The following is an 18,301-nucleotide window of genomic DNA, read 5'->3' as shown; positions in this document are numbered from 1 at the left end:
GTTCTGTTATACTGTAAGAATAATTTACTATAGTCTGAGTTCACACATATATTAAAACCTTAGTAAATCAACCACTCTCTTCATATCACTGTAGGCTCCAAAGATTGGTGCCATATAGAGGGCAGTTCCTTTCTACAAATTTTAAAAACATATCAATCCTGGCATATTATCTCTGTAAAATGAAAGTGCCAACTTCTAAAACTTAGCAAACTAATTTCTCAAACCCAACAGTGGGAGACAGAGCATATTGCCTTTTAGGAAGACTAGAAGAGGGTTCTAAAGGTTATGTGCTGTATATCCAGACCTTTTCTGAAGTTATACGAAAGTGTTACCCTCACATCAAAATCGGGCAGGAGGAAATTCTTCAAGCTGGCTATTGTTTGCAAATTCCTATATACAATTCCTTTATAAACACCATGGCATGGAAAAGCTATTTCAGGAATTCAGAGCACAGAATGCATGACAAGTGGTTGAATTTTCACTGCCACGTTTTCCCCCTAGATGCTCATAGGGGGCTCCAATTATAGAATTAGAACTATGCATGAAACCAAGGGCAGAATTTTGCCTTAAATATTTCCCTAGTATGTAAATAATGTAGATTACATACCTGTGTAAACTAAAGTGTGGTTTCTCCCGCAAGCAGCAAGTTTAACTTTTTCTGGTTTTAAAGCTATGAATTAAAGTCAGAGAATGAGTTTACAAACAAGTTAATAGTTACATTTGTTAAACAACACTTTGCAATCTGCATATAGCCATCTGCTCTTTTCATATTTTTACCAGCAGCAGGTAAAGTTACAATACAAACTGAACACTCTAACCTAACATTTCTCTTTATTTCATAAGAATGTGTCAATCAAAATCACCCCTGGGTAAACAAAAATAGAAAGATTCCCCAAATGTTTGTAGCTGTCATTCATATTAGCTGCATGAGCGCTAATATATCACAGTCAACCAGATACCACATCTTACCATGGTAAGGTAACCCACAGTAGTCTGCAGTAAGTTGAACTGGCGACGATATGGGTGGCACTTGCTCCAATTTTCAGTACTTAAATGATGTTACTAACCCACTATTTTCCTTCTCCCGCCATTTTGTGTCCTTATAATCACCCAATTCTGTTGCCTCCTACTACCCTACTTTTTCGCCCCCCCCATACTAATTCTCTATTGTTCTTCTCTCCCCCTGGCTGTCACGTTCTACATCACCCTCTGAACTGGTCACATTAATCAGTGTAATCACCAGCTGTTAGTAGCAAGCATACTGTGGGCTATGCCCAGAATAAGCAGTGTGGCTTCAGGTAGCAACCTCCCTCTAACACCCACCACCATCCGCGTGTGCCCGCGCACACCCGCATTCCTCCTCTATCCCTCCCTAGTGCTTTTGAAGTGAAAAACTGGACCCTGTGTGGGGGAAGGGGCTTGTCATGGGGAAGTGTTTTGGTAGAAAAGAGGAAAGAAAAAGGGGCATCCACTCTCCTTTAGTAACTCCTCCCCATTTCAGAAATAGAAAAAATATTTATACCTGTGTGACCTCTCACCTTCTTTCTACTTCCCAATTTCTGTCCCTACAATCTATTTACCACTTACCCAACTATCCTTCTTACTGTTTCTCTCTACCACGTCCACACACCCACTAGCAGTACACCCATACTCATTCACAAACTGATTTGATTTCCACCAGCCCTCAATGTTGCCAACCTAGGGCATCTCCCTCCTTTTTCAGACCCTTCTCAAGCTCCCCACAAACCAACCTCCACCAGTTCCAAAACATCCCCATCCTGCCAAACTGACAGCCCTTCCACTTTCTACCCAGTCACTCCATAGCTCAGACTTACCCCCTCAACTCGGAACCCTCTCCCACCAGCCACCCTGGCTTAGAACTCTCCCACACAAACACAAATCCTCCCTGCTCTGAACCCTTTTCCATCCTGCCCAACACCCACCAACACCATACAGTAGAACCTCAGAGTTACAAACACCAGAGTTACAAACTGACCAGTCAACCACACAACCTCATTTTGAACTGGGAGTATACAATCAGGCAGCAGCAGAGACCAAAAAAAAATGCAAATACAGTACAGTACTGTGTTCAACGTAAACAACTAATAAAAAAGGGAAAGCAGCATTTTTCATCTGCCTAGTAAAGTTTCAAAGCTGTATTAAGTCAATGTTCAGTTGTAAAATTTTGAAAGAACAATCATAATGTTTTGTTCAGAATTATGAACATTTCAGAGTTACAAACAACCTCCATTCCCGAGGTGCTCGTAACTCTGAGGTTCTACTGTACTCAGAAATCGCCATGCTCTTCCGAGCCCTTTTACTTGCTTCTGCAACTGGAAAAAAATTGAAGTACTGTGGGATCACAGAGCATATGCAGAGAACCCTACATTCTGCCTCTTTAAGTATGGCGATTATCTGAATTAGCTCTTGAGAAGCCTGCATTCTCCCCATATGTACCTCCTCCCTCTGCTGTGTGCCATCTATAGCCTGTAAGGCCAGGAGTATCCCCATGGCAACCAGGTGTATGGCACCTCACAGTATATCAGCCCTGCTACACAGTGCCTGTAACATAGCTAAAACAACGAGGAGTCCTTGTGGCACCACTAACACATTTATTTGAGCATAAGCTTTTGTGGGCTAGAACCCACTTCATCAGATGCACAATGCATAACATAGCTGGCAGTTTTGGCATTACTGATAGAGTTTACCCTCACTGCCCCGCAACGATCATCTGCTCCTGGGCAAGCCCAAGAAGGGATTGCAACAGCAACATGCTACTACTGCTGCTTGGCCCCAAGCAGGACTTGAGCAGGGAATTGCTGCCATCCCATTCCACAGCCAACTATCACCAGCTTGGAGTCACCATCTGTCCTTTCCACAGTTGGCCACTACCAAGGAGAATGAAAAAGCTGTCCTGTCCACAGGGCCGGCTCTAGGCACCAGCAAAACAAGCTGGTGCTTGGGGCAGCACATTTTTAGGGGCGGCATGGCCGGCGCCAGAATGCCGCCCCTAAAAATGTGCCCCGGACGCCCTAACTCACCTCCGCTGCTGCTGCCACGGCGCGCGAAACAGCTGATTCGTGCGCCGCTACTCGCCCTCCCTCCCAGGCTCTCAAGCCTGGGAGGGAGGGGGAGCAGCGGCGCGCGAATCAGCTGTTTCGCGCACCGCGGCGGCTCGGAGTCTCCCCCCCCCTCCCAGGCTCTCAAACCTGGGAGGGAGAGGGAGACTCTGAGTGGCCGCGGCGCGGGCGCCGCTTCTCCCCCTCCCTCCCTCCCTCCTAGACTTGAGAGCCTGGGGGGAGGAGGCAGGGCTGGGGATTTGGGGAAGGGGCGGAGTTGAGGCGGGGCCGGGGGTGGGTAATTAAAGACGGGTGGGGGCGGCCAAAATTGTTTTTCCTTGGGCGGCAAAAATCCTAGAGCCGGCCCTGCCTGTCCAGCCCTACTCCCAGCCCTCCCCCCTTCCTGAAAGAAGGAGCTCTGTTCTGGGATCTCCTCACTCTCTCCATTGCCTGCCATAGTCTGAGAGCAGAAGCAAAGGGAGAGCTCCCACTCTATCGTAGCCAAGGCAAGAATCAACCCCGTATCCTCACATGGCTGTTGACCGAGGAGGTGAAGATCCCAGTGATCCTGCTCTCCCCTCTGTCATCAGCCCAAAACAGGTAGAAGGAGAGGATAGAAGCAGCGAAGGGCTCTGGAAAGATGTTTGGGGCAGAATTAATTGATTCCTTGATGAAAAGGGTTTGAACAGGCTGAATAATTTGTATTTGATGATGGGCAACTGAACAAATCTGATGACAGAGAGGAAGGGAGTTAATTCATTTGATGGTTGAGAATGATGTACTGATAATAATGGGGTGAACTGAGAGAATAAATTTTTTGATGGGGAAAGAATTATTGATTTGTTAGAGAAGGTAGAGCTGGCTGGGAGAAACTGTAAGAGTTTGTAATGGAATGACAAATTCCATAATCTGTAAAAGTGCATGGGTACTTTTTCATTCCTTCTTTATTTAATGATGTGTGTAGTGGATGTGGGTGAATCCATTAATGGCTCTGCTTTTTTGGGACACCTTCAGGTATTTCTAATATTTGCTCAAAAAGTAGTAGGACGGATAGTGAGACGGTCTCTCTGCCAGGGGTTGCATTGGCAGAAGGTTACACATAATGATATTAGAGATACAAGGTGGGTGAGGTAATATATTTTATTGGACCAACTTCAGACCTGACGAAGAGCTCTGTGTAAGGTCAAAAGCTTGCCTCTCTCACCAACAGAAGTTGGTCCATGAAAAATATTACCTCACTCGCCTTGTCCCTCTAATATCTTGGGACCAACACGGCTACAACAACAATGCATACATATAATGATACTTTCTCTTGGTGTCTAAGCACCAAACAGCACTTCAGAGATCAACAGTCCAATAACTTCCCTGCATATGGAATGAAGTTGGACAGAAACAGAGATGACACTGAATGGGAATTCTTAATGGGTATCCAAAAAGATCGGATTCTGTGCGTCTTGAGTAGTCCTCAAACTCCACAAGACCTAGAATCGTGAGGTGACAGAAGATCAAATAGGGACCTTGTATTTAATTTGGAAATTGATACTATAAAATCACTTTTTCATTCAAGCCATCTATCAAAAAGCCAAAGAAGAAAATAAGACAAACCTTTTACACAAGTTGGCTTGTTGATAGTATTCTTTGTTCCTAGTCCTAACTGGCCCCAGTTATTGCTGCCAAACATGTAAAGTTTACCATTTCCTGCAAAATAAAGACATCAGTGGGAACGCATAAAAGTGTTTGAATATACAGCAACTTTAGAGCAAACCATAATTAAGGATAGCCATCAACTCATGGCATACAATACATTAATTATTAAAGCTTTTTATAAGGAAAATTATGAGAGAGGTTAAATATTCTTTATTTTACAATGAAATTGTTTAACACTATTTAATATTTAACTAACAGACTATTTTCAAAAATATAGTCAATTACAATACACATGGATGGAATTGAATTTTTTCTACAAATTAACATCGCAGGCTTGCTCTGTAGTTGGTCAGCCACGGTTAGTAGTGAGAATGGCTTAAAAAAAAAACAACCCAAAAAACAGTCTTCTCCATAACAAAAGTTTGCTTTGTTATCCATAACAGTTTACTTTGTCATCCATAACAAAACAGTCTCAGACACTTTTTAGGATGTGGACAATTGAGACAAATTGGCAGTTGTGAATACATTCTTGAGGCCATATTCTACACTTTTGATGATTTTTTTTTTGGCAGATCTCTTCAGTAATATCAGCCAAATTTTAACAGGGCACTGTACACAGAGATCTGCCAGAAAACTTGCACTCAGAAGAGGGCACATAAGGCAGAAGTTGTTTATTCCAGTTATGGCTTCCCCTACATACACTATTGATAGGCTGTTCCACAGAACCTCCATGACACAAAATGGAGAAGTATTCCTGGAGAGGACCTATGGATCAGGAAACATGGTCTCTCTGCATCTATTTACACAGCAACAGTATGGACACATGAACAACCAGATTACTCATTTTCCTATCTAGAATTATCTGTGCAAGTGACTGATGAAAGTCAGAATAGGGTGCATATACTTCTTCCATATTTACATGCCTGCATTTTGTATATTTTATACAATGTCCACATTTTGGCCCTATTAAAGCACTGGAAGAGGTTGTTTGGGGATGGAGGGTTGTTTGGGTTTGGTTTTTTGTGTGTGTCAAAATTTTCCCTGTGATTTCTACAGATGTATGTGCACAATTAGGCCTGTGGGACGGATTTTCCAAATTTGAACTTCTGCAGAACATTGTCTGTATTTAACTTATATAAGTATGGCCACATATTGTGTGGGTTTCTCCTTGAACATGTGTCTGCCGTATGCCTTGTTCCCAGAAGAGTGTGTTCTCCTGTGAATTAGATTCAGCATCTGGATGTAAATATTTACCAAAAGGACACATTAAAAACCTCATACATTCAGACAGTTCTGTAAGCCTACAATGTAAAAGCTATACTACAAAACTTAGCTAAGAAGGAATGCCAGAATCACATTTTTCAAGAAATTAGTAGATACTGAGTTTCTGATGAACTCTATGGGCTCAGTCATTACACATACACAAGTGATTTCACACAGGAGATCCAGAGATTGAGGGTAGAAGAGTAGCAGATCAACAATTTGAAAAACCTAACATCATCCTTTTCAGACACATATGAAGATCAAACAGCTGCATTTGACTGTTTGCTCAGCGCTTATAACATTTATTTTTTTTAATGGTGATCTTGTGTAATACCATGGACCAAATTTAGCTAAGTTGGCATAGCAAGGTGTAAATTACAATACCTGCTCTAGCAAAGATCCTTGTATACGAGGGTATGTCTACACAGCAGCTGGGAGGGTATGTTTACACAGCATGTATGTCCTCTTGAGAGGACATACATGTACAAGCTCTGCTGGAGCTAGCATGCTTAGAATAGCAGCGTGGCTCTGATGGCACCGACAGTGGTTCTTGCTAGCTGCATGAGTACATATCCAGGGGTGAGGGAGGACTGTAATCAGGTGGCTAGATCAAGCTATTACCCTTGCCACCGCAGCCACAGTGCTATTTTTAGCATGCTGGCTCAAGCAGAGCTAGTGAATGTCTATCCGAGCTGCAAATCACACCTTCTAGCTGCTGTGTAGACTTACCCTCCAGAAGACAATCACTCTGATGAGGAAAAGGCAGTGCTTCCACAACTCATTCGCAGTGCTTCCCAATAGGAGGAGCAGAGTGCACTCCTGCTCAAGCTCCATAAAGCTCTGACAGCTGAGAGTTCATCAGAGAATGGCCATGTCAACTGACTTTTCAGCTGCCTGATCCCGCATGTTCACCCACCTAACTTGTAGCTGTTTTGTGCTTCAACAATCTGGTTCCCCAGTGAAGGCTTTGAGTTTGGGTTTACAGAAACTCTGACTCTATTTCAAAGTGCATAAGTCGGTCAGTTTTCATTTTTGAAATACCACAGCAAAAGCACTTATTCTATAATACAAACATTTAGTTTTTAAAAGATTTTTAACATCATTGTACAGTTTTAAAACCTACATAATTCTTAACGCACAAACCCCAAAAACAACGGTTGGGAAGGGTTGGTTTTTTGGTAATAGCCACCCTTTCCTAATGTGTCTTGCCAATAACGTTAGAGAAGAATAAAAATAAAAGTTTAGTTTATCAGAAATGTTAAGTGGTAAATAGAAACTATTTAATAAAACTTCCACAACCTGAAAAAATACTTTGAAGTTTTGGTCAAGTATAATTAAATCGCAGTACCACTTTCTCTGAAGTTAGACTGGAAAAACCCTGCTGTGCAGTAAACACTTTGGTTTTTCACAACACATTTTGCAGTCTGTTATAAAGGCATAAAAGCATTTTCATTGTTAAAACACTTGTTTTTCACAAATCCCAATTTCCCCACATGCAAACTATAAGCAGCCTAGCATGGGGACAGACCGGATACCCTCAAACACCTATATAACAAGCAAACATTTAAGCAACACAGAAGTAACAAGGGGGAAACACCTATTTCAAATGTCTTAGGGTGGCAGATGGGGAGAATTCTACCTCAGAATAAAAATCCACTCTGAAAATACATCATGAACTTTTTGTATCAAAATTCCATTTCCTATTTTTTTAATGCTGGCATTTATATGAGATGAACTGCCAATATATTTAATGATATGATCACCAACTAAACTAGTCTCTTTTGCATTAGTTCAAACAGGACTCTAATTCTTTGTTGGTTACTGCTACTAGCATTTCAAAGAAACAAAAATGAGATTTTTATTAAGTGTGTTTACTATGCTCCATCAAAACTTTTTCTGTGTGGTTGTTGTAATTTACTGTACAGTAGTAGCATTTATTAAAATGTTTTGGGATTGATTTTTAGGGCTATTTTCCATTCACACATAATTTATAACTCCAAAAAGTTTTAATTTTAGACATATACCATCTTGAATATTAAATTTCAGACAAGGATTCTTATTGACCTTTGCTAGTTGCAGGGCCGGCTCCAGGCACCAGCTTAGCAAGCAGGTGCTTGGGGCGGCCACTCCGGAGGGGGGCGGCACGTCCAGCTATTCGGCGGCAATTCGGCGGAGGGTCCCTCACTCCTGCTCGGAGCGAAGGACCTCCCGCCGAAGTGCTGCAGATCGCGACTTTGGGGGGGGGGGGGGGGGGCTGCTTGGGGCGGCAAAAACCTTGGACCCGGCCCTGGCTAGTTGCATTCAGCATTGCTTCTCAAATAAATAAGAACCCTCCAGGTTCATTTTCAGTTCAAGTCCTGATTATTTCCACTATATAAACTTTCTCTATTTAAGAATAGTTATTAGATACTGTCAGTCTCAGTGTTCTTTTTCAAGTTGATCAAATTCATTTTGATAGCTGCAGGGAAGGTCCTCTCATGGATCAGTAACTGGTTAAAAGTCAGGAAACAAAGGGTCGGAATAAATGGTATGTTTTCATGGTGGAGAGAGATAAACAGCTGGTCCCCCAAGGATACATACTGGGACCTGTGCTGTTCAACATATTCATAATTAATCTGGAAAAATGGGTAAACAGTGAGATGGCAAAGTTTGCAGATGATACAAAATTACTCAAGATAGTTAAGTCCAACATTGACTAAAGAGTTACAAAGAGATCTCATTAAACGGGTGACTGGGAAACAAAATGGCAGATGAAATTCAATGTTGATAAATGCAAAATAATGCACCTTGGAAAACATAACCCCAGCTATACATACAAAATAAGGAGGTATAAATCAGTTGTTACCACTCATGAAAGAGATCTTGGGGCCATTGTGGATAGTTATCCTGAGCAGATGTTTTCAGAGACCAGGATAGATGGACCATTGGGCTGACCGAGTATGGCCATTCTTATGTTCTTATTTTGATCCAATGCTGTCATTTTGCACTAAAGACTCACTCACGTGGGGCACCAGGCATCTCCTGTTTAGAGTGCTCAGAATTTAATTCCCAGTGACTTCAATGGGAATGAAGGCACTCAAAGAACGGGGGGGGGGGGGGGGCGGGATTGTTTCTTTATAATACTACTACCACAGACGTGAAACTAAACCATACATTTACAAGCCGTGTATTACAAAACATGTTCCTTAAACTGTGTTGATACTAACCTGTAACAATAGCAGTATGTTCATCTCCACATGACATATACAAAGGCTTGTCATTTTTAAACCAGAACTTGCTAGGAATATTTTCTGCAAATTTGCTTTTTCCAAATGTGAAAACGGCACCTGATTCTAAAACATAAATAAGACAGTTTCAGTATTAGTGCAAATTAGTTATACCTCATTTATCCAAAATAGTCACTTCCTATTAATCCAAGCATCCTTTTTATTTTCCACTGTCTTTTTATATTTCTTTAATTCTCTTAAAGCTCTGGTGGTTTCTCTCAGTCAGCTTCCTCAAGGCTACCATTTTTAGGATCACATTTTCTTCCCTCCATTCCTTCCTAGTCTCATGGGCTTTGCTAATAGATTAGATACAGATGTAGATATATTTTGCATTAAGAATATAACCAAGTTCTTTTGTCCTTTACCACTATCCTCTAAGAAATACAGCAATATTGCCACATGTAAGAGGGCTTCAAAAAAAATGAAAAATTTGACCCAAAAAAGTAAAACACAAAAAGCTCATCCTGAAAGCAGGTTGAGACAAAAAAAAAAAAAAAAAAAAAAACACCAACTCACTTACGTTTACACTTGAATTCAAACAGGTTTTCCAAATTGGATTAGACAGAGACACTGAAAAGGTTGACAGGCTCCAAATCTGACCACTCTTCCTCACTCATCTGAAAAGATACATTTGCTCTAAAAATTGCCCCCTACAAGCAAGACTCTCAGCCCTTGAAAAACAAGAGCTGCCAAAACCAACTTCCATTTTAAAATTATGATCTTAAAAAAAAAAAGTCCAACTGTGGAGAGCTTTATTTCTAACACTCACAATTCTTCCCACTTCAAAGAGCAAAAAGCGTCTCAAGTTTATTGTGTGCTTTTTTAAACCTTTTCAATAAACAGAAGGCACTCTCAAAGTGCAATATATTAGAGTATCTCAAAATGCATTACAAACATTTATGAATTAAGCTCTTACCATAACCTTTGAATTTGAAATAAATACGTTATCCTCATAGTACAGGTGGGGAAATGGACATTTAAATTGAAGGATTTGCCCAACATCAAGCAGGAAGACTGTGGCAAAGCCAGAACCAGGACCAGAACTCAGATCTCCTAACTGCGAGTCCTGTGCTTTAACCATTACACCATTCTTCCGCAAAAAGAATTTTCATTGTTTTGAAAGGTGAAAGCCCTGTACATACAAAACCACACAGCCCCTCGTGCCTATACACACATATACATACAGGAATGGATGAAGTAATGTTCATGACTATTCCTGTAAAATACTGTCATATAGTTCTAGAGATATTGGTTACATTGAAAATTAATAAATAATTGTCATGCTGCATTTCTTTCTATTGTGCTATTTCCCCCCCAAAATTCCCAACTTTGTTTCTCAGCTTCAATTTCTAATGCTCAACATTTAAAGTCTTCTTAAAGAAGTTTTCCCTGCACTTGTGTAAAATAAGAATATTCTTCCTATCATTTTGTTCAGGAGACATTCCAGAACTGCATCTGCTGCCCACAGAGCTTTGAGATTTTCATAGCTTTCTCTACTGAAAACTAGCATTAGTGCAGGAGAATGAAAAAATGGGGAAGGGGGTCCAGTACCCAGGGCCGGCTCTGGCTTTTTTGCCGCCCCAGGCAAAAAAGCCTCGCTCTCCCCCCGGCGGCCGGGGGCAGGGCGCCGGAGGGGAGGGCGGCCGGAGCCCTGGGAGGAGGGCGGCGAGCCCCGGCGAGCCTCGGCTCTCCCCCCCCCCCCTGGCGGCCAGAGCGCCGGGGGCAGGGCGGCGAGCCCCGGCGGGGGCTCGGCTCTCCCCCCCCGGCGGCCAGAGCGCCGGGGGCAGGGCGGCGAGAGAGCGGCGAGCCCCGGCTGGGGCTCGGCTCTCCCCCCGGCGGCCAGAGCGCAGGGCGGCGAGCCCCGGCGGGGGCTCGGCTCTCCCCCCCCCCCTTGCGGCCAGAGCGCCGGGGGCAAGGCGGCGAGCCCCGGCGGGGGCAGGGCGGCGAGCCCCGGCGGGGGCAGGGCGGCGAGCCCCGGCGGGGGCTCGGCTCTCCCCCCGGCGGCCAGAGCGCCGGGGGCAGGGCGGCGAGAGGGCGGCGAGCCCCGGCTCGGGCTCGGCTCTCCCCCCGGCGGCCAGAGCGCAGGGCGGCGAGCCCCGGCGGGGGCTCGGCTCTCCCCCCGCCCCCCCCGGCGGCCAGAGCGCCGGGGGCAGGGCGGCGAGCCCCGGCGGGGGCTCGGCTCTCCCCCCGGCGGCCAGAGCGCCGGGGGCAGGGCGGCGAGAGGGCGGCGAGCCCCGGCTCGGGCTCGGCTCTCCCCCCGGCGGCCAGAGCGCAGGGCGGCGAGCCCCGGCGGGGGCTCGGCTCTCCCCCCGCCCCCCCCGGCGGCCAGAGCGCCGGGGGCAGGGCGGCGAGAGGGCGGCGAGCCCCGGCTCTCCCCCCGGCGGCCAGAGCGCCGGGGGCAGGGCGGCGAGAGGGCGGCGAGCCCCGGCTCGCCCCCCGGCGGCCAGAGCGCCGGGGGCAGGGCGGCGAGAGGGCGGCGAGCCCCGGCTCTCCCCCCGGCGGCCAGAGCGCAGGGCGGTGAGCCCCGGCGGGGGCTCGGCTCTCCCCCCGCCCCCCCCGGCGGCCAGAGCGCAGGGGGCAGGGCGGCGAGAGGGCGGCGAGCCCCGGCTCTCCCCCCGGCGGCCAGAGCGCCGGGGGCAGGGCGGCGAGAGGGCGGCGAGCCCCGGCTCTCCCCCCGGCGGCCAGAGCGCCGGGGGCAGGGCGGCGAGAGGGCGGCGAGCCCCGGCTCTCCCCCCGGCGGCCAGAGCGCCGGGGGCAGGGCGGCGAGAGGGCGGCGAGCCCCGGCTCTCCCCCCGGCGGCCAGAGCGCCGGGGGCAGGGCGGCGAGAGGGCGGCGAGCCCCGGCTCTCCCCCCGGCGGCCAGAGCGCAGGGCGGCGAGCCCCGGCGGGGGCTCGGCTCTCCCCCCGCCCCCCCCCCCTGGCGGCCAGAGCGCAGGGGGCAGGGCGGTGAGCCCCGGCGGGGGCTCGGCGGCGAGCCCCGGCGGGGGCTCGGCTCTCCCCCCGGCGGCCAGAGCGCCGGGGGCAGGGCGGCGAGAGGGCGGCGAGCCCCGGCTCTCCCCCCGGCGGCCAGAGCGCCGGGGGCAGGGCGGCGAGAGGGCGGCGAGCCCCGGCTCTCCCCCCGGCGGCCAGAGCGCAGGGCGGCGAGCCCCAGCAGGGGCTCGCCGCTCTCCCCCCGGCAGCCGGGGGGAGGGCGCGGGGGGAGGGCGGCCAGAGCGCCGGGGGGAGGGCGGTGAGCCCGGCTGTGGTCCCGCTCTCCCCGGCGGCCCGAGTGCCGCGCCGCCCCCCTCCAGGTGCCGCCCCAAGCACCAGCTTGGTTGCCTGGTGCCTGGAGCCGGCCCTGCCAGTACCCACCGCCGCTGTCAGCTCAAAGCTCCAGGGGCCCCATTACCTGCAGCAGATTGGAGCTCTGAGTCCCGTCCACCCGGCGGCTGGGATCTGCAGGGGCCCCCCACCACCCATAGCGGCTCAGAGCTCCAGGGCCCCCGCCAGCTGACATCTTCAGCCCCAACTGCCCCGGGGCAGAAGCAGAAAATGTCACAGAATACATGACTCCCGTGACGTAATCTTAGCCTTAATTATAGATGACAATTTCCTAATTCAAAAACTGTTGCACCCAACATGGGGGAATTCTTTATTAGACTTTGTCTAAATAGAATAAAGAGGAACTGATCACAGAACTAAAAATTAATGGTAGCTTAGATACAAGTGATCATGACTTGATCACAATTATAATGTTCCAACAGAATAAAGTCCAGACCAGTAATATATATACTTGGTGTATTGGGCCAGTTTCACAAAGTTGAAAACAATTATGAGCCAAATCAATTGGGAGGACGAATTTAATCAAAAAAATGTGAATGATAATTGGGAATCATTTAAGAACACTTTAAGAGAGGCCCAAAAAAGCCACCAATTGAGGAAGAAGGCCATACTGATTTAAAAAGTGACCAGGTTTAGACAGGAAGTGAAGACAGCTATAAAAAAAATTTTAAAGTATAAAACAAATGGAAGAACTGGGAAGCTGATGGTAATAAATATAAATCAGAAGTTAGGAACTGCATAAAACTGATAAGGGAAGCAAAGGTACACAAGGAGAAATCTATGGCCTGCAGAGTTAAGGCTAATAAGGAGGAGTTTTTTTAAATATATTAGGAACAAAAAGAATTCTGACAATGGTATTGGTCCATTACAAGATGGAAACAGTAGAATTATCAATAATGCAAAAAAGGCAGAAGTGTTCAATAAATATTTCTGTTCTGTATTTGAGGAAAAAACAGATGATATAGTTTCATCGTATCATGATAACACTCTTCCCATTCCACTAGTATCTCTGGAGGATGTTAGACAGAACCTACTAAAGTCAGACATTTTCAAAACAGCAGGTCTAGATAACTTGCATCCAAGAGTTGGCTGAGGAGCTCGCTGAGCAGTTAATGTTGATTTTTAATACATCTTGGAGCTCTGGGGAAGTTCCAGAAGACTGGAAGAAAGCTAATATGTCAGTTTTTCAAAACATAAACGGGATTACCCGAGTAATTATAGGCCTGTCAACATGACATTAATCCCAGGCATGATCGTGAAATGGCTGATACAGGTCTCTAATAAAGAAATAAGGAGGGTAACATACTTAATGCAAATCAATATGGGTTCATGGAAAATAGATCCTGTCAGACTAATTTGAGATTTTCTTTATGAGATTACAAATTTGGTTGATAAAAATAGTTTTGGTGTAACAGACAGATTTCTGTAAGGTGTTTGACTTGGTACCACACGAAATTTTGATTAAAAAAATAGAATAATATAAAATTAACAAGACACATTAAATGGATTAAAAATGGCTAACTACTAGGTCTCAAAATGTGATTGTAAACGGGGAATCATCATAGAGCGGGTGTGTTTCTAGTGGGGTCCCGCAGGGATCGGTTCTTGGCCTTGTGCTATTTAACATTTGTATCAATGACCTGGAAGAAACCATAAAATCATCACTGGTAAGTATACAGATGACACAAAAATTGGGTGGTAAATAATGAAGAGCACAGGTCACTGATTCTGAGCAATCTGGAGCGCTTGGTCAACTGGGGGCAAGCAAACAATACGCATTTTAATACAACTAATGTATATACCCAGGAACAAAGAATGTAGGCCAGAGGTACAGAATGGGGGGCTCTATCCTGGGAAGCAATGACTCTGAAAAAGATGTGGGGGTTCTGGTGGACAACCAGCAGAATGTGAGCTCTCAGGGTGGTGATGTGTCCAAAACAGCTAATGCAATTTTGGAATGCATAAATAAGGGAACTTTGAGTAGGAACAGAGAGGTTATTTTACCTCTATATTTGGCACTGGTTTGACTGGTGCTGGAATACTGTGTCCATTTCTGGTGCCCACAATTCAAGAAGGATGTTGATGAACTGGAGAGGGTTTTGAGAAGAACCACAAGAATGATTAAAGGATTAGAAATCATGCCTTATAGTGATAGACTCAAAGAGCTCACTCTGTTTAACTTAACAAAGAAAAGGCTAAGGGTGATTTGATTACAGTCGATAAGTATCTACCTGGGGAATAAACATTTTATAATGGGCTCTTCAATCTAGCAGAGAAAGGGATTAACATGATTAATGGTTGGAAGTTGAAGTTAGACAAATTCAGACTGGAATAAATTTAACAGAGTAATTAACCATTGTAACAATTCACCAAGGGTCCTGGTGGACTCTACATCACTTGCCATTTTTAAATCAAGATTGAATGTTTTTCTAAAAGATATGCTCTAGGAACATATCTGTGTGTGTGTTATAAAAGTCAGACGAGATGATCACAATGGTCACTTTGGCCTTGGAATCTATTAAAAGTATCTTTTTTTACTATATCCACAATGCTACTCTTGAACTAATAAATATTAACCAAAAGTGTGGTCTTAATTTTTGCCTTTGTCCCCCTACAGAGAGGTGTCCATTTTCCATGTCATTTGGATATGCTTAGAGGAGGGATGGCCAACCGAGCCTGAGAAGGAGCCAGAATTTACCAATGTACATTGCCAAAGAGCCACAGTAATACATCAGCAGCCCCACATCAGCTCCCTGCCCTCCCGCTCCCAGCGCCTCCCACCCACCAGCAGCCCCGCCAATTAGCGCCTCCCCCTCCCTCCCGGCACCTCCCGATCAGCCGTTTCGTGGTGTGCAGGAGGCTCTGGGGGAAGAGAGGGGGAGGAGCGAGGGCATGGCAGGCTCAGGGGAGGGGATGGGAAGGGGTGGAGTGGGGACAGGGCCTGTGGCAGAGCCAGGGTTGAGCAGTGAGCACCCCCCAGCACATTGGAAAGTTGGCGCCTGTAGCTCCAGCCCCGGAGTCGGTGCCTATAAAAGGAGCCACATATTAACTTCTGAAGAGCCACATGTGGCTTAGAAGCCACAGGTTGGCCATCCTTGGCTTAGAGTGATTCCCTTGACATTAATACCAGGGTAGAGGTGTTTGCCAAGCTGAATAGTAGCATATTTTGTTCTGTTAAGAGCCCTATGGCTGAAAATAGAGAGAGAGAGAGTGTAAAAGGTTTTTTTCCGGCATGTTGGGGGAACGGGAGGTGCCAGTAAGTGAAAAATGCCGGTTAACTAAGAGGGAGGGAGTTTAGGTGCAGCGGGGGTGCGGGGCGCAGGCTCTGGGAGGGAGTTTGGGTGCAGAAGGGGGCTCGGGGCAGCGGGTTGGGATGCGGGAGAGGGTGCAGGGTGCCAGATCCAGGGGGGCACTCATCTCAGGCGGCTCCCTGCAAGTGGTGACCTGTCCCGGCTGATCTTAGAAGGAGGCACGGCAGACGGCTCCACACGCTGTCTCTGCCCGCACGCACCACCCCCGCAGCTCCCACTGGCCGTGGTTCCCAGTCAATGGGAGCTGCGGAGCTAGCACTCGGGGCGTGGGCAGTGCGCAGAGCCACCTGCCATGCCTCTGCCTAGGAGCAGCCAGGACAGGTCGCCACTTGCAGGGAGCACCTGAGGTGAGCGCTCCCCAGATCTGGCATCCCGCACCCTCTCCATGCCCCAAGCTGCTGCCCTGAGCCCCCTCCCACACCCAAACTCCCTCCCAGAGCCCGCATTCCACACCCACACCCCAACCACCCCCTACCGGCCCCAAACCAACTGGAGTATAAACTGGAATTTCAATGAAGATCAGAAATGTCGGTTTATAGAGCTTTCTGGTTGGTGATATGTCAGATAAAACAGCTTTTACTGTATTCTCAATTCAATACACACAAAAAAGGCAGAGGTAGTCACAATTTGCACTGCATCGGGTAATCACATCATAAAACACACATACTTTGAAAACTTATTCAATGCTAAAATTAGCAATTTAGTAAATATCTTTATAATATTTCCCAGGATAACAATACAGCTTGTAATACTAAAACAGGGTTCAAAAAATAACTAGATGAGTTCATGGAGAATAAGTCCATCAATGGCTATTAGGCAGCATGGGCAGGAATGCAAAACCATGCTCTGACGTGTGCCTAGCCTCTGTTTGCCAGAAGCTGGGAATGGGCAACCGGGGATGGATCAATTGATGATTACCTGTTCTGTTCATTCCCTCTGTGGCACCTGGCATTGTCCACTGTCAGAAGACAGAATACTGGGCTAGATGGACCATTGGTCTGACACAGTATGGCCATTCTTATGTTCTTAATACATAGTAAGAATACTCCGATATTTTAGGTCCAATTGACATTATTATAAAATGTCAAAGACTAAGCCATATTCTTTACCAGCTGGAAATTGCCAGGATAAGATGTTTTATTAGTTTCCAGGGACAATATTTTATTTGCCTAAATTATTACTTTCTTTTCTAAACACACTTTGTACATGACAGCAGTTGCTCTGCAACAGACACTTTATTTTATTTGCCTGAAAAAAAAAACCCATAGAATAAACAGCTTTATATGGAATTACATAAGGAACACCATACTGGGAGGGCCCAATGGTCCACCTGGGCTGATACCTTTCTTCAATAGAGGTGAGTGTGATGCATCTCAGAAAAAAGCATTAGAAGACTAAATCCATATAATTGTGTGCTACTATGATGGGGGGGGGCACTTGCATGTAACCTCAGCCAGCAGTTATCTTATGATCTGTAGCATGAAAACCGATAAACCTAGCACTAGTTAGGATGCAAATGAACTATCTATAATAGGAGCTGCAATTCTTACTTGCTCTCAAGAGGACATGTATGGCCCAAATTGCAAAAGGTAAAAACCAAACATTCAGCAATGATGTATCACTAACTTCTAACAACAGCCGGCAGGTTGGCCAAAGAAATGTACCAACGTTCCACTCCCGAACGCCCCGGGGCGGGAGAACAGCTGGGCCCGAGCCGGACTCTCCCCGGTCATTGTTGGACCCGCTCCGCAGCCCCCGCGCAGCCAGTGCACGGGAGTCAGGATCCTTCCGCTGAAACACTCAGAAACCGCAGCCCCGGGGAAGCCGGGGTGGAGGAGGAGGCGGGGGTGTTGAAGCCCAGCGGCGCAGGCACCCGGGCGGGAGAGGGGCGCGACACGCCGGGCACGGGACGGAGCAGCCCCGCCCGTAAGGGAAATCCGGGGCCCGGGAACGGCGAGTTCGCTGCCCCCCCGGCACTTTGTTCACACGGAGGCTGCCCGTGTTTCGGGGGGGGCAGCTCGCCCCTGCCCCGCCGGGGGGACACCCTCAGCCCGCGGCACCCCCGCTGACCCCCAGGGACCCGGGAGACTCACCGGGCACCGGCTCCTCCACCTCCCCCATGGCGGCTCGGGCTCCGGCACTGGGGGGGAGGGGGGTCATCCCGGAAGTAAACAAACCTCCTGCCACTAGCAACGGGAGGCGGGGCCCGGCCATGGGGAGCCGCGCGCGCCCCCTGCCGGCCGGCGCTGGGCTCGGGGCGGGGGCTGTACCAGCCCCACCAGCAACCACGGGGCGGCTCCCGGACCTGCCGGGTTTTTCCAATAAGGCCCGGCCCGGCCCCTGGCTCGGGGGATGGGGGCGGGGCTGGTTGGTTGATTGGCTGCAGGGTTTTCTGCCCTGCTGGGCTCTAAGGCGAGGTCTTGGCTGCCCCGTGA

General features: G+C 47.5%; 1 protein-coding gene across 1 annotated transcript in view; it reads right to left on the bottom strand.

Annotated features, from left to right (window-relative positions):
- The window catches only part of RPGR (retinitis pigmentosa GTPase regulator), a 62,734-nt gene extending 44,718 nt beyond the window's left edge, over window positions 1–18,016 (bottom strand). Inside the window, exons 1-4 of the mRNA XM_065423271.1 lie at window positions 17,960–18,016; window positions 9,176–9,301; window positions 4,665–4,757; window positions 608–670 (exon numbers count right to left, since the gene is read on the bottom strand). Coding sequence (XP_065279343.1) covers window positions 608–670; window positions 4,665–4,757; window positions 9,176–9,301; window positions 17,960–17,987 — 310 coding nt within the window. The 5' untranslated portion in view covers window positions 17,988–18,016. The remainder of the gene's footprint in view (window positions 1–607; window positions 671–4,664; window positions 4,758–9,175; window positions 9,302–17,959) is intronic.
- Between the last annotated feature and the right edge of the window lie 285 nt (window positions 18,017–18,301).

This window comes from Emys orbicularis, chromosome 1, assembly GCF_028017835.1.
Source record: "Emys orbicularis isolate rEmyOrb1 chromosome 1, rEmyOrb1.hap1, whole genome shotgun sequence".
In the NCBI taxonomy this organism is placed as follows: Eukaryota; Metazoa; Chordata; order Testudines; family Emydidae; genus Emys; species Emys orbicularis.
Note: the sequence above shows the minus strand (reverse complement) of the source record. Positions and strands in the feature narration are given on the sequence as shown.